The sequence below is a fragment of the Myodes glareolus genome, chromosome 2, assembly GCF_982192425.1.
Source record: "Myodes glareolus chromosome 2, mMyoGla1.1, whole genome shotgun sequence".
Classification (NCBI taxonomy): domain Eukaryota; kingdom Metazoa; phylum Chordata; class Mammalia; order Rodentia; family Cricetidae; genus Myodes; species Myodes glareolus.
Genome location: NC_142027.1, coordinates 96,094,519 through 96,111,655, shown reverse-complemented (window position 1 = coordinate 96,111,655; position 17,137 = coordinate 96,094,519). Strand labels below are relative to the sequence as shown.

General features: G+C 39.4%; 1 protein-coding gene across 3 annotated transcripts in view; it reads left to right on the top strand.

Annotated features, from left to right (window-relative positions):
* The window catches only part of LOC125411936 (sperm-associated antigen 6), a 74,311-nt gene that overhangs the window by 30,906 nt on the left and 26,268 nt on the right, over nucleotides 1–17,137 (top strand). For 2 of the 3 annotated variants that reach the window (XM_048452424.3, XM_048452423.3), the window contains exon 4: nucleotides 5,799–5,982. The exons of the other annotated variant lie outside the window; for it this stretch is intronic. In XM_048452424.3, coding sequence (XP_048308381.1) covers nucleotides 5,799–5,982 — 184 coding nt within the window. The remainder of the gene's footprint in view (nucleotides 1–5,798; nucleotides 5,983–17,137) is intronic. 3 annotated transcript variants of the gene reach the window in all.

Below are 17,137 nucleotides of genomic sequence, written 5' to 3'. Positions count from 1 at the left end.
ATCAGTGGGGGTAGGGCCCAGCTCATGTGGTTGGTATCGTACCTGGGCTAGTGGTCCTGGGTTCTATGAGAAGGTGGGTTGAGCAAACTGTGGGAAACAAGCCAGCAAGCAGCTCCCCCAGCCCCATGACCTCTGCATCAGCTCCTGCCTCCAGGACCCTGACCTGTTATGAGTTCGTGTCCTTGACTTCCTTCAGTGATGAATAAATAGCAAAGCTGTAGGGTAAACCAAGCAAACCCTTCCCTCTCCAACTTGCCTTTTGGTCATGGTGTTTCTTCGCAGTGGTAGAAACCCTAACTAAGACACTCCAGGTTGTCAGGTCAAGCTCAGGTAGAAGATTAGACATTGTGAGAGCCTCTTTTAACATTTCCCTTGCCAGACTCTGATCACTCATCAGACCAAGGGCAAGCCTAAAACTAAAACTAAACAAAACCTCTTAAATTAACTGTGGTCATTAACCTTAAAAAATTTAAACTTCAGGCTTTTAACTTAAGTTTAAAGGGATCTTTAAAGTTCAGTGCAGTTTTAATTTTGAGCTTAATAAGACTTCCTTATTAGGTAACAGAATATTCAGAAGTACCTGAGAAATAATCCCAGAAAATCCCAAAGGAGGAAACAATTGGGTTTTCCCATGTAAGGATGAAGAGTCACATCCAGCTGATTCTGTAAATGAAACAAAAATGTGGACAATAGCACAGCATAACAGTTTCATGGAGGAAGAACTTTCTGGAAGGCTTTTGTTTTTACTAGATTCAGTAGACAATAATGTAACAGATTCTCAGGCTGTACCAAAACCAATTTAGGTGAAAACTTCTAAATAATCTAACTTCTACTAATTGTATTCTTGGTTCAATACTTCTTTGGTCTCTAAGGAAATTTGAGAAACCCGGAATTATGTTTCTATTCCATGACCACTACATTATTCAGAAGAAATCTTTAAAAAACTTCCAATTCACTCCAATTTTCCTTTTAAAATTCATCTCAAGCCTGTTTATGTTTCCATTTAAAATTTTTTGTGATGTTGTACAAAAATATAAACTTTAAAAAATGAAGTTTTAGTAATCACCAGTATAAAGGAGTCTGGGTGGTTTGGGTTTTCAGTGCCTAAACAGCCTGGAATGAGAAAAAAGCTATTTCCATTTTTTGACATAAAAGACAAGATAAAATTTCTTATTTTGCTAATACTGTGAGCATATCAGTTGTTGTAAAAGGGGCAGTGGGCCGCTTTCCACCACCCGGTTCCTGGCTCGCTTTACCCAAAATAATTACATTGAAACTGTATTCATTTAAACACTGCCTGGCCCTTTATATCTAGCCGCTTATTGGCTTACTCTCACATATTGATTCAACCCATTTCTAATAATCTGTATTTCCACTTGACTGTGGCTTACCGGCATGAGTCTAACCAGCGTCCATCTCAGATAGGAGAGCCATGGTGTCTGCCTGACTCTGCTTTCTTTCTCCCAGCATTCTGTTCTGTCTACTCCACCTATCTAAGCTATTGTCCTATCAAAAGGCCAAGGCAGTCTCTTTATTTAACCAATGAAAGCAACACATAGAAAAAAGACCCTCCTACATCAATCAGTGGATGGATGCTTAATTTGACCAGGCAGCCATCTATTAAGTGTACCTGATTTCAAATGAACTTTACTTGTTTTTAGTTACTTGCTTTAGGTTTAATTTAGACAGCATATAAGAAGGCTAAATAAAGCTTGTATTTGTAAATGAATTATGTTTGTATTTGGCATGACCACAGCCATAGTTCTGAGCACATTATAAGGAATTTGATCATTTGTAAGGTGACTGACCGTTAACTCGTACAGCTAAATTATTTATAACAATTTACAAAAAGTTAGATTTTATAAGACTAGGATTTTATAGTTTTATTGCTGTTAAGTTTGAACCTTAAAACATTAAATTGAAGATCCTTTAGCATAAAAAAATACAGTTGCAAAGACAAAGGGGCTAGACCTATATTTTTAGGTCAGTTTCTGATAGTGAGAATAGACCTTAGAAATTTACAGAACTTATTTTTTAAATGTGCCTTATTTATCAAACATATGTTGTTTTTAATTTAAAAATTTAGAACCTGGGTTTGAACACTGTTAGCAAAGACGTGAGTGATTAGACACACATCTCCAAGTCAGTTTTTATTATCCTGAGTTTTGTTTCATTATATTTTTAAACCTTGGAAATTTGTTGTCATATAAAAGTTATCTTAATTTAAAATATCTCAGAGAACTGCTGTGGTCTCCTTAGTCTAAAAGGAAGGTGTCTAAAAGCAGAGGGCTCAGGAGGACTAAGTTTCCCAAGAGCTGCCTTGACCACTAACAGCCACAGCTGTTCCTGGCTTCCCTCTTAGGCAGGTCTTCCTGCTGCTCTTTTCTATAGATGGCAGTGCCAGCAGGTCAGTATTATTTTCATGTTTTAATAAGATTGGATATATTTACTTTTAATTTAGTCTCTTCCCTTTTACAGCAAAGAAACATAGCCGAAGGAGCGCATGAAGCTTTCCTCCCATTTTTATCTCTATTATAATTAGGGATAGGTACATGTGGGGAATTATAACATGCATAAATTTTTATAATTGATAAGGAAAGATTATTTCTGTGAGTTACTGTTTAAGCAACAACTTTATTTAATGGACTGATAACTCATTCTGCTTCAGGTGTTACATTTCTTATAGAATTTAACCAAGAGTCTTAAGAAAGCAATGTCAAAATTCTTAGTGGTGATAGGAAGGTAAGAGCATATGCAATCTGACATAGCCTGAAATTGAAAAATGTTCTCCTTTAGTTTATTTACCATGAAAGTCAAGGTCTCATTTAAGCATCGATTAGAAGAGCAGGAGAGAATGCCTTCCCTATACTGAATGACCGATACCCCAGGAAATTGAACCAGCATTGGCGTAAGTGCTCTGTGTCCTACGTGCAGTTGTTTTATTGGGCTTGTTTGAATATTTTTCTCCATCAAGAGACCATTGATCAATGTATATTGAGTTGTTGCCAATATGAGGAAAGCAAGCAAAAATAAACAAACAAAAGTCAAAGAAACAAACAAGATGCTAAACTTTGGGGAGCCAGGCTTAGCTCATGCTGAAGGTGGTGGAGCCCTGCCCGCTGTGTCTAGGAATTCAGGTGTTGCCACTCTGCCTGGTGTGGAAAAGGCTGACAGGCAGCAAGTAACCACAGAGCTTTGGGTTCCAATTAGATTATGCAGGAGGGCGAGCCCCAAAAGTGTGTGTCTGGCCTGGAAGTCCATTGGTGGCTTCCAAGTCCACTGCCAAGACGTGTCCAGAAAAAATATTTTTCCTTTCTCCAGTTTATAAAAATAACTGACTAAAATTTTGTCTTCCCTTTTATGGGCTCTCTTTACATTAGAACCTATGTATATAAAGTTGCAGATCTACAGCTCCAAATTACTTTGTTTTTGTGTATATTAACAAACGTTCCAACAATTGTACAGAATGCTCTGTTGGAAAGGACTGAGGAGAATCCGAGCTGATCCCACTCTCTCACTAAGGTCTCAAACCCTTTTCAGTGAGAGGCTCAAGTTTTCTGCATCTCTATACCTATTCAAAGAAACCTTTTCTTACCTTCCCCTGGGGTTGTATGCCTCACACTGGGGGCCAGTTGCAGGAGTCCCTACAGGCATCATGGCAGGCAGGGAAATGAACCTTAAAGAGGTGAGAATGGAAACTGTCCAGTACAACTTAGTCAGAGTAGATCTCACGAAGCGTCAGATGCCAGGGGTTTTATTGACAGCATATTTAAACACAGTATAATTTGGGAAAAAAGTTTCCTTATGTAATACAATCTCCGGTTTGCAAGGAGACATGCTTACCTTGAAACTCAACTCTAAGTGTGTGCCATTTCTTCCAAGGTGTGTTCTAGAGATAGGCTACATATATTTAGCTTAAGGGCCTGGGGAAGGATATGGCACGGGAAGGATATCAGTCGTAGGATAGATAGCATCGATGTTATTTAAGCTATTTGCCACCTACAGTCCTGGTCATAGGTGCTTGACATGGCCTGATCCTCCATATAACGCAGATCACCAGGCTGTTAATCACCTCCAACTCCCAGCCTTCTGGGTGGAAATAAGGTTGTATGTCCTTTCCTTTGAGAGGACAATCACGTGTGCTTAATATTTCTGTTTTCCCTGGAGGTCTGTGGGCACAATGACCTTCACACTCATAAGTTCATATGTGCAGCTGCATTGCTGTGTCCAGAAAACACTTTTCTAGAAGGGTCAAATAACTTATATCGTACTGTTTAGCTTACCAGAAGAAAATGGAAATATATGACTATTTTATATTTATGTTTATGTGGTGACTGCTCAGGACATCCTGAAACACTGTTATTTCAGGATAGCTTGGGATACAAAAAACATTAATAGAGGTCATGAAAGTCCTGCCATGATTATAGACTGAAGACAAGTAAAAGAATGAATTAGCTGACAGAAAAGCACAGTTATTGACAGCCTTTTGGGGTTCAGCTCCAAGGTCCTCTTCAGGGTTCAGATTGGATGCTCCAGCAAGTGAAAGAAACTTATTTATTCTTAGGGTAACTGAGGGTGAATGAACTCACATGTGCGCTGTTCTGAACAAGTCTTTATTCTTCTGCCTCTATTCTAATTTCCTGCTCTAATTCTAATTCCTCCTAGCTTCTTCTCTCTTTAGCCTCCAAACTTTTCTCTCCTATAGGAGGCTTAGAGTGATAATAAAAATTACAAGAATTACCTCTCATTGGTCAAAAGCACATTGCGAGGGTAAGCAAATAAGGAGCTGAGCCATTTACCATGGCAACACAAGGATTTCAAGGTTTCAGGAGTAAGACTGTGACCAGACAGCGAGGAGGACACAGTTTCCTGTGACAAACTTTGAGACATAGGTCTGTTGTCAGCAGACTGGCAAACAAATAATTGGCTTTGTGTAGCAACCTTGATTGGACACCTATGATTCTGACCTTGTGCATAACTGTAAAGTTTTAAACTCATGATCTATTTGCAAAAATCCTTTAGTTGAATTTGAACTTTCTCTGAGGTGAAAGTGAGCTAATTGTGTGCAGTTAGTCTGAGCAAAAGGAACAAGGCAGGCTTTTCAGTGTCTACAGTCTCATGGGACAAATAGATCCAGTTATGATGCCTGCCCAAGTATACTTTCTTTTTATCAACATTACATAAATAAATAAAAGTCGTCTTTCTGACCACCCACAGATACATGTGACCATAAGATTGAGATGTAATTACGAGATTACGTATGCATATCACATGAGATTACACACTACAATGTAGGCATTGGGGAGACACCAAACTGACTAGCAAATGTAAGTGACAGTTTTCAGAGTCGATGGTCCTACAGGCCTTGCCAGGACAGGATTACCCTTCATCAGAGTCTGTCATCTGATGGGTTGACATCTGAATTATCAATTGCTATATGTTGTATATTTCCTTGGTCTCCAACAGACAGTGACATATTTGAACAATCTAAGTGTTTGCATGAGCTAAATAATATCTTCAGTATCATGAAATCTCATAACTTTGTGAAATTATGAAAAGAATCATGTTTATATTTGATTTTTCACAATTTTCAAATCACACATAAGTGTAAGATATTTGAAAATGTAATTATAAACATATTTTATTTTCAGTTTACCAAAGAAGAGCAATGGGGGAATTTCGAAGCATCAAAATGATTTTTCAGTTTAAGTTTTGTCTTTTGTATTCCATATCTTTTGAGTTTTCTTTAATATAATTCTAAAGCTGTTTTCAATCTTTTCTGCTGTCTTGCCTGATAGCGTTTCTACAAGAAAGCAGCTGCCTTTGTGCTGAGAGCAGTTGGTAAACATTCTCCGCAGCTGGCCCAGGCCATAGTCGACTGTGGAGCTCTGGACACACTGGTGATATGCTTGGAGGACTTTGACCCTGGAGTCAAGGAGGGCGCAGCCTGGGCACTTGGGTATATTGCAAGACACAATACAGGTAATGGAACATATTTGAAAATAGGATAACTCCAAATTTATTACATAAATCCAGTTTTAATAAATAGTTGATCCAGTTTTAGGGTGGTTGAGTACATGATGAGAAGTCAGGTTTTGAATGTTAGTCCTGCTATTTAGATCACATACCCACATGTTTATACATATTAGTCTTACAAGAAAAAAATGAAGGAAAGGGGTGGTGTGGAGGAAAGAGACTGTTCTCAAAGGCTTCGGTAGCTAGTTATGTGAATGGTAGCACCACAACCTGGGTTTCATTCTGACTGCCAAGTTCATGTTACTATCTGCTTTCTGAGAATACTGTTGACAACCCATAAAACTAGCAGTATCAGTAGAGACAGAAAATAGTATATAAGAAAATTAAGAAAGAATATTATTGTCTTCCTTAGAAGGATTTAAAATTAATATATGAAAATTCATTGCATAATTTGTAGAGCAGCAAGCAGTTCTTTGCTTTTCTTTCTTCTTTCTTTCCTTCTTCTTTCTTTCCTTCCTTCCTTCCTTCCTTCCTTCCTTCCTTCCTTCCTTCCTTCCTTCCTTCCTTCCTTCCTTCCTTTTTGGTTTGATTTTCAAGATTTTTGAGACAGGGTTTCTCTGTGTAGCCCTGGCTGTCCTGGAACTCACTCTGTAGACCAGACTGGCTTTGAACTCATAGAGATCCACCGGTCTGTGCCTCCCAAGTGCTGGGATTAAAGGCATGTGTCACCATGCCCATCTTAGAACAATAGTTCTTAACCTCTGGGTTACAACCTGTTTTGGGGTCAAACTACCCTTTCACAGTGGTCCCATACAAGATTTATTGCATACCAGATATTTACATTATGATTCATAACAGTAGCAAAATTATAGTTATGCAGTAGCAACAAAACCTCTAGAGTTTGGTTTCCTAATGGGTTTACTTAAGCCTGTTATTTAGTACTCATTGGGAAAGTAGGCAGTACTTTTTCTTTTTTAACTCACATATGTTAATAATATGTAATAATAGGCTTCATTATGACATTTTCTTACACACACACACACACACACACACACACACACACACACACTATGTATTTTGAACACTCACCCTGCTCCCCCAAACCCCATTACCCACTCTGTTCTGCCTCCTGCTAATTCTTTTCCTTTTCCTAGTCCTCTGTCTTCATTAGGGTTACTATTGCTGTAATGAAACACCATGACCAAAGCAACTTGGGGAGGAAAGGGTTTATTCAGTTTATGCCTTTACATCACAGTTCATTATCAAAGGAAGTCAGGATAGAAACTCAAGCAGGGCAGGAACCTGGAGGCAGGAGCTGGTACAGAGGCCATGGAAGAGTGTTGCTTACTGCCTTACTCCTCACGACTTGCTCAGCCCATCTTACTGCACTCAGGAGCACCAGCCCAGGGTGGCACCACCCACAATTGATGTGGCCCTTCGCCATCAATCACTAATTAGGAAAATGCTCTACAGCCCTGCCTACATCCTGGTATTATGCAGGCATTTTTTTTATTTGAGATTCCTTCCTCTCTAATGACTTTAATTGACATAAAACTATCCAGCACATCCTCCTTTTCTTTTTATGTCATGTTATTTTCTATTTTTGTTTTCTCAGTGGGTTTTATTGGGATTGAGAATTTGATACATGACTACCCAGTATTGCATCATTTCTGTCCCTCCCTCTCCTTTCTCCAAGTCCTCTTAGGTCCTCACCCTCACCTCTTCCCAAATTCATGCCCTATTTTATAATTATATATTAATATATTGTATATATTAGCACATATACATTAATTCTTATCATCATTAATTACATTTATCTTAATTATATTATAATGATTACATTATTATTAGATATTATATAACTTATAATATCTAATACTACATAATTTTTACACAAAATATTTATATTACTTAATAATATAATACACATAATTATAATAATATTTATTAATTTTAGCATAATTTAATATGCAATATTAATATAACATCAAAATAATAATATATAAACATATCTAATATGTAAATATATTATACTATAATATATAATTATATGTATTATATAATTATATAGTTTCATATAGTTATATAATGCAATAAATTTTATTTTTTATTAATTATAAATATTATATTAAATATGGATATAATAGTTACCATATATTAAAATGTACAATATATGACTGCATATTATATTATATAAATTTATATATTAATAGTATATAATTGCATATTAATGACTATGAATATGAATATTAATATATAGTATAGTCTACTGAGTCCAATTAATGTACATTAGCATTTGTTTAGGATTGACTATTTAGAATTGGGAACTAGTCCTTGAAGACAACTGGCTCTCCTTCCTTCACACCCATCAAAATCCTGCAGTTTCTAATCTAGGGTGGGCTTTGAGAAACTTTCTCCATCCCTGTTGGCATGCTAACTGCTGTGGCCTTTGCAGGTCTTGTTGAGGGTTCATGAACCCAACATCCCTGTCCTGTCCAGAAGACGCTGTCTTGTAGCAGTCATCTGCTCCTCTGTCGTGTTACCTGAGCCTTAGGTGTAAGAGTTGTGTTACAGATGTCTCTCATGGGGCTGGGTATTCCATGACCACTTACCCTCTGCATTTTGATCAGTTGTGAATCTCTCTAGTTGAATCTTCAAAAAGAAGTCACCCTGATGAGGGGATGAGAGTTGCAATGATTTATGGGTTTAAAGACAAGTATTCAGAAGATAGATGAGCACTATATTCATTTAAGAACATGGTAGTAGTATGTTCTCATATCTCCATCTTTGGGTTCTTGGCTAGATTTGCAGCACCAGGCATGTGCTCCCTTTCCTCTCTCTAGCTCCCCCATATAACCCTCCTTGCTCTCTTTCAAATTCATGGTCTCTTTTCTCATTAGTTATTGTTGCATACAGATATGCATATTCATATATATTTCAAAAAAAAGTAAGCTTGCCCTGTTCAGTCTGTATAATGTTATTTGTATATATGTTTTCAGACCTGACTATTTTCTGCTGGGTAACCAGTTGGTGTGCTCTTCCATGAGAAATAATATTTCTTCTGATCCTCGTGTTGCTTAGTTGCCTGTAATTCTTTGTATAGGGTTGAGTCCTTGTGAACGTCCCTCATATACTTTAGCATGTCTGTTGTTATCTTTCTTTAGATTTGGGAAGTTTTCTTCTATGATTTTGTTCAGGAAATATCATGTGTTTGAGATATAAACCCTTGGAGTTACAATGTTTGTAGTAGTTCCTTGTGTCAATTGCTGGTCTCAACACTGTTGCATGTGTTTAGTTGTTTGGTCGCTGTTACCACAGTCTTGTCAGGATGTGGACCAGAATAATAATGTTTGTTTTTCAGTCTCAGGGGCCACACTAGGTTTTGAGGGTTCAGACTCCCAGATAAGCACAGTTAATGAGGTGGGTGTTATTCTAGTGGTGGGGGAAATGGATTATCTGGAGGTGTCTTAAGTAGGTCTTGGGGTCTGGTTCTATGGGAATCAGCATTGGCAGAAATATGGGTCAGTTTCACATGTGGTGGTGTGTCCCAAGGGAGTAGAGATGGGCTGAGAGGGCAGGCCAGCATAGGCAGCAGTAGCTGGTTCAGGGTTACCCTAGAGACTCCAGATGGGGTCCTGTCAATTATGATGGCCATGATATCCCTGGAAGAGCTTGGGTCTGGAGTTGGTGGAGACTCACAAAGGAATCACTGTTTTTCTTTAATGCTTTTTTTTTTTTTAATCTTGGAGATGTTGCAGTACACACAGCATAGAAGTCACGGGATTATGTAATATGTGTCACATCTACTTGATCTTGAGATGTATTTCTCCCAACTCCTTTTTAACTAGCTTTGTGTTAGTGAAAAAAGTAAAGTAAAATTAAGTTCTTATCTATGTTCTTTGGGCATAGTGGTCATGTGTTAAACGTAACATTTTACCATGTTTTCTAGGTGGTTATCTAATTTGTTGCTTGTTTTCAGGATTTTGTTCGCAGTTCGATAAGAAATGCATTGTGGTTCTTCAGAAAAATTATATTAATTTAGTGTGTTTGTGTGTGTGTGTGTGTGTGTGTGGGGTACACGAGTGGAGTTTAGGGGACAACGTTCTGGAGTTGATTCTCTCCTCCTGCCATGTAGGCCCCAGAGATTGAACTCAGGTCACCAGCTTGACAACAAGGCTTTCACTCACTTAGCCATCTCACCAGCAGAACCTCTTCTAGATTTTTATTTTATTTTTTAAATTAGGAACTTTTGATTAGTTAAACCTGCCTTTTTGTATTTAAGAATGAATTTTGATTATAGAACAACAAAGTATAATCATTTAATATCAGCTTCCTGATCACTTAGCTTCAACCTTTACATATGCTACTAGTAATGAACAACCTTACCATCATGGTAGTCATAAGAGAGCATGTAAGGCTCTTCAGAGAGTATTACTATATGTCGGTACCAATTTCTGCTTTAATTACTATTCTATTGTCATAAAAACCCACCATGACCAAAACAGCTTACAGAAGAAAGAGTTCATTGGGGGCTTACAGTTTTCGAAGGTGAGTCCATGACCGTCATGTCAGACCATGACAACAGGCAGGCAGGCATAGTGCTGGATCAGTAACTGAGAGCTCACATATGATTTGTAACCATAAGGCAGAGAAAGTTGACTGTGGAATGGCATTGGCTTTTGAAACCTCAAAGCCCACCCCAACATATACACCTCTGGTGCGGGAGAATTGTCTGTAATCTGTCAATCATGTTTTAAATAAACGCTGATTGGCCAGGCAGGAAGCATAGGTGGGAAAACCAGATAGGAAGTAGAGGTGATGCAATGAGAATAGAAGAATTCTTGGAAGCAGGAAGCTCCCTCCACTATTCCTGCCCAGATCACCGAAAAAGCAACATGTGAGCTGACAGCTGAAACAGGTACTGAGCCACATGGCTAACACAGACAAGAGTTATGGGTTACCATAAGATGTAAGAATTAGTTAATAAGAAGACTGAGCTAATGGGCCAATCAGTTTATAACCCAATATTGACTCTGTGATTTTCTTTGGGACTTGCCGGTTGTGGGGTACCAGGTGGGACAGAAACCCCAACAAGCCGGCCCCTCATGTTACACACCTCCTCCAACAAGGTCATACCTTCTAATCCTTCCAAAACAGTTCCACCAGTTGGGAACCATGTACTCAAACATATGAGCATATGGCGGTAGGCATTCTCATTTAAACCACCATGGGAATCATTCTGTGGAAAGTATAAAATAGTTAGGTAAGCATAAGCCTGTCTGTGAGGCAGAAAACAGTGCTCTTACACAGTTTTTGCTTAACTCAGTGATAGACTGTAACCTGTAAGCTTAAACAAACCTTTTCCTTCCATTAATTGTTTTTAATTATGGTCTTTATCACAGCAACAGAAGTGAAGTTAGAACAATAGTCCACAGGAAAATAAGAACTATACCATATATTTTGGGTGCCCATTTTGATCTTATAGTTGACTTTAGATAAATGACCCAGGTTACTTTACGAACAGGCTAATTGCCTTAAAGTATTTTACTTAAGATAGAATATCTGGTAGTCCAAAGGTGGTGACTCTTGATATAATGTAATGCTATGACTGTGTAGAGCATTTCTTTGTCTCTTTTGGTTTTATGGTATAGCTTTGTCAACATGGTAACGGATAGTCACATTTAACTTTGTTCCCATCAGCTGTGACTAGTAAATTTTTTACCCTTAATTCAATTAAAAACTGATTCTCAATTTAGATATTTAGATTAGCCTCTTTTTCTTTAATTATTATCAGTTCATGCATACACACACACACACACACACACACACACACACACACACACACACAACTTCCTGAGTCTGTTTTTGCTGTTTGTGTATATGTGGTTTCAGGGTTGACCAGTTGGTATTGGATAATCAACTGGGGTACTCATCCCTGGGAATGACTAAGTCTCTCTGACTCAGGAGTCATTCATCGCCTGTAGTTCTTTGTGTAGGAGTGAGACCTCAGGAGATTTTCCTCCTTCTGAACGAGTATGTCTATTGCTATGATCATCGGTCAGGTGTTATTTCTGTAGTCATTTCTAGGTGAGGCAATGTCACAGCAGACTTTCTTATGTTCTGGCTTTCACAATCTTTTTACTCCCCCTTTCATATGTTCTCTGAGCTATAGGTGCAGGAACTGTAATGCAGATGCATCCATTGGGGGTGAGCTCCCCACAATCTAGGAAGAAATAAAATGGCTAAGTGTCAAAGTGTTCATTATCTTATCAAGTAGGGAAGTACAAGTTAAGATAACGCTGAGATTTGATCTTATATTTTGCTAGTCTGAATGGCAAAAATCAACAAAACAATGAACAACAAATGCTAGAAGGGATATGGGAAAGGGGAACCCTCTGTCACTGGTAATGGGATTGCAAACTGGTGCAACCATTCTAGAAGTTAATATGGAGAATCATCAAAATACTAAAAATAAATATGATCCAGCTATACCACTCCTTGGTATATGTTCAACGGACCCCACATCCCAATCTACAGAAAATTACTAAACAATGTTCATTCATGCCTTTTCCACAATAGCTAGGAAATGGAGGCAGCCTAAATGTCCTTCAACCAATGCATGGATAATGAAAATGTGGTACATATATACTATGGAATACTATTCAGCTATAAAGAAAAATGAAATCATGAAAACTGCAAGTAAATGGATGGAACTAGACAAGATTATGTTGAGTGAGGTAACCCAGACCAAGAAAGACAAATATTGCATGTTCTCTCTGTAAGTGTTACAGCTCAGATGGAAAGGGATCCTGGCAGTCGGGAACCAAGGAATACTACAAAGTCATCATAAGCCTAGTAGCTTACAGCTCTGCTCCAGGGAAAGGTTCCCCAGTGTAACAGCTCTGCTCCGGCAGGGGAGGGTTTCCCCAGCCAAGTTGTTACAGTTCTGCGCAGGTTCCCAGGAGTGTAACAACTCTGTTCTGGATAGGAGAAGGTTTTCCCCGCAAACGTGGTATGGTACTGCTTTGTTCTGCTCCAGCTTTGAGGAAAGTTTTCAGTTCTAGGCTCTGCTCTGTTCCAGCAAAGAAAGGTCTCATCACAACCTCATTCAAAGGATTTATTGGGAGGGAAGAATTCAGGAGAGTGGCTGCTTCTGCCAGAGTAGAAAAAGGCAGGTCCCAACTGAGCAGGTACAGGATTTATCCAGGGTCAAGTTGTCCAGGGTTAAGATTTTCAGGATGGAAATTGGTTGGATTTCAAACCGTGATCTTGGACAAGCTCAGAAATCGACTGGATTTAGTGTTCAGGCATTGGTTGGTTTCATGTTCAGGGAGTGGTTGGTTTTGGTGCTGAGTTGTTCAAAGGCAGAGTGTATTTCTTTGGCTCTAGTTTCAGGGTCAGGGTGTGCTTCTTTGGCTGGACCTTTTACCCTACACTCCCTCATCTTCAGTTTCTAGTTCTAAAACTTGAGAAATTAGTATATAATATGGAGTGGCCAGAGAATCACAGGCCTGAGAGGGGAATAGTGGGATACAGGGTCTATGGAGCACCTGCTCTTTGTTTACTCAGCCTAGTTTTAGCTGTTGGAATCAAGTGTGGATTGGAGGAAGGGCTCAGGGGATAAAGGGACTCTGCTGCCAGGGCTGATGACCTGATTTCAGGTAGAACCAACTCTTGAAAGTTGTTCTCAGACCTCTACAAGTGTGCACATGGCCCTGGCATCTGTAATAGTGCGTGTTCGTGCATGCGCGCGTGTGCGCACACGCACACACACACACACACACACAACAACAATAACAACAGAACCTAAACTAAACAGCAGCAACAACAATAAAACATGGTTTCAAGAATTAAAAGTAGAAAGACTGTCATTTTTTCTATCTAGAAATCCTTCCAAAGGTGATTTAAGAAAGCATATTTTTTTTTTGTTTTTTATTTTTTTCATTTTACATAAAGCCACAGTTCCTCCTTCCTTCTCCTCCCCTCCCTCCCCTCCCCCTAACCCACCCCATTCACTTCTCTGGAAGGGTAAGGCCTCCTATGGGGGATATGCAAAGCCTGGCACTTTCACTTGAGGCAGGACCAAGGCCGCCTCCCCTGCATCAAGGCTGAGCAAGGCATCCCACCATATAGACTGGGCTTCAAAAAAGAAAGAGATATCTTGATAGAGGGAGCCATTATAGGACTAGGGAGAAACCTGATGCTAGGGAAATTCCCAGGAAACCACAAGGATGACTCCAACTAGGACCCTAGCAATAGTGGAAAAGGCACCTAAACTGACCTCGCCCTGTAATCACCCTAATCATCATGAACCTTCATCCAGTAACTGATGCAAGCAGACACAGAGATCCACAGCCAAACACCAGGAGAAGCTAGCTATTGGAGTCCAGTCAAAGAAAGGGAGAAGGGATTATTCGAGCAAGGTGTGGGAGGGACTGGGGGTGTCAAAATCATGATGGGGAAACCCACAGAGACAGTTGACCCGAACTTGCAGGAGCTTACGGGCTCTGGACTGACAACTGGGGATCCCACATGGAACTGAACTAGGCCCTCTGTATGTGGGCGACAGTTGTGTAGCCTAGTCTGTTTGTGTGACCCCTGGCAGTAGGACCAGTATCTATCCTCAAGGAAAGCATAAAGTTGTATCCAAGGTTGTACAATGGAGGCATTCTTCTCTGCTTTTTCTTTCTTTTCAGCCTACAGGAGTTAGTTCTTCATATATTCTTTTTATTAAAAACATTTTTTTCATACCAAATGTTCTAATCATAGTTTACCCTTCCCATGATCCTCCTAGATCCTCCCGATATCCCCACCCACCCAACTCCACACCTTCTTTCTCTCTCTCTTTAGAAAACAAACAAATAAGCAAACAAACCAGAACCAACAAAAAAAGAAAGGAAGAAGGAAAGAAAGAAAAGCACAAGAAACTCACACAAAACCCATAAAAACACAAAATTGGAGACCATAATATTCAAGCAGAAATCAAGTAAGGAAAAAAAAATGCCCAAGCAAAGCAATATGAGACAGTAGTCTACAAAAATAGCATTGAGTTCATTTCTGGTTGGCCATCTACTGCTGAGCACGAGGCCCGCCCTTAAGTATGGTTTATATCCCAGTGAGACTCCATTGAAGAAAACTGGGTTTCCACTGGCAAGCAGATGACAGTTGGAGATTGCTTCTTGGTTAGGGATGGGAGCTCTTGCCCACTTCCCTATCTCAGTGTGAGAACTCCATTGAATTGAACTTATGCAACCTCTGTGTGTGCCGCCGCAGTCTCTGAGAGTTCACATTGTGGCAGTCTGTTGTGTATGGAAGACACTCTTTCGTCAGAGCCATTCATCCCCTCTGGCTCTTACAGCCTTCCTGCCTCCTCTTCCTCATAGCTCCCAAAGCCCTGAAGAGAGTGGGTTGATGAGGACACACCCTTTGGGACTCAGTGTTCCAAAGTCTCTAGGTCTCTGCATACTGTTCAGTTGTGGGTCTCTGTTAGTTCTCAACTACCACAAGGGAAGCTCCTCTGTGACGTCTGAGTGAGACACTGAGTCAATTCTAATGTCCCACCCATCTCGTGCTGGAACTAACTTTGTGATGTGGTTGATCTTCAAAGACCTCCCTTCTATCCTTGTTCTATTTTGTAAACCTTAAGTTTATTCTGTGATTTTTGATTATTTAAAGATTTAGATCCATTTCACTTTACAGCTGTTGGTGCCAAATCAGTACAATTCGGTGCAGCACCAGTATGCTAGAAAAAGAACCAAATAAGCAAAAACACTCCAGGCAGGTCCCACAAATAGCAGACATTTTAAGAATAAGTATGAAGTAAACACTCATTTGTCCCAGTTTTAAATGTTGCTATTATTTAAAAATTGTTGCCTATCAGCTTTGCAGCTCTGTTAGAAACAATTATGGAAAGCTCCAGAGATGGAGAAGTGTATAAAGATCACACCTCTCACACTTCTGCAGTTCAAGGAGGAGTAGCCTGACTTTGTTCTCTGCTCACAGTGATGCGGACAATTAGGGTCAACTATTCCTGTGCTGAAAACGCTTGGCTGTCAGATTCAAATTATTACGCATAAAAGTCCATTCCCCAAGACATCTAAAAATGGTAACAGTGAGTAACTCTTAACATTTAAATTTGTAATGTTTTGGGGCCCAGCAGGTAGAGTAGAGGTTGCTGTTAAGCTTGACAGTCTAAACTTGATCACCAGAACCCACACAGTCAAAGCAGAGAACTGATTTACACTTTCACCTGACCTCCACACGTCTTTCTTGGCACATGCACGCACACTCGCACGCACACGCTCGCACACACATACACACACACACACACATACACACACACATACACACACACACACTGAATAAATGTTAAAAAGGTTACTTTTTAAAATATGTAGGAGTATTAATAAAAACAACAGAAGTATGAATAAATGAATGTTTCTAATATATAGTACAAATTCTTAAAAATTTTATGTATATGTACATATCTGTGTGGGTATATATCATATATGTAGGTGCCAATGGAAATCTGAAAGAGGGTGTAAGACTCCTGAAATCTGAAATTGTGAGCTGCATGATGTGGGTCCTGGGAACCAAACTCTGGTCCTCTGAAAGAGCAGTGCGCATTCTTAACCACTGAGCCATCTTTCCAGGACTAGTAATTTAAAAAAATCATCTTCATTTTTATTTTGTGTGTTTGATTGCTGTGTGTCTGTGCACCACATGTGTGCAGTGCTGGAGAGGCCAGAAGAGAGTGTTGGAACCCCTGGGACTGGAGTTACAGATGGTATGAGCTGCCACGTGGGTGCTGGGAATGAAGCCTGGGTCCTTTTAACTGCTTGCTGCTCTCTTTAGCCCTAGTAGTAGAAATTCTTGAAATTATCTTTAAAAAGAATCGTTAAACACCCTTTCATGCTTAAGTTATTATTATTATTATTATTATTATTAATTTTTGTGTGTGTGTGTTTGGAAATTTCATTCAAAGTGTTTTGATCAGATGCACCCTTTCCTTGAACTCCTCCCAGATCCACCAACCTTTCATTCCATATCCTGTAGTTGGTGGTTTTTTACTCTTTGCTCTTTGGGGGCCCATTACTCAGCTCCCAAATAAACACTCAGAGACTTCTTCTTACTTGAGAATGTCTGGCCTTAGCTTGGCTTG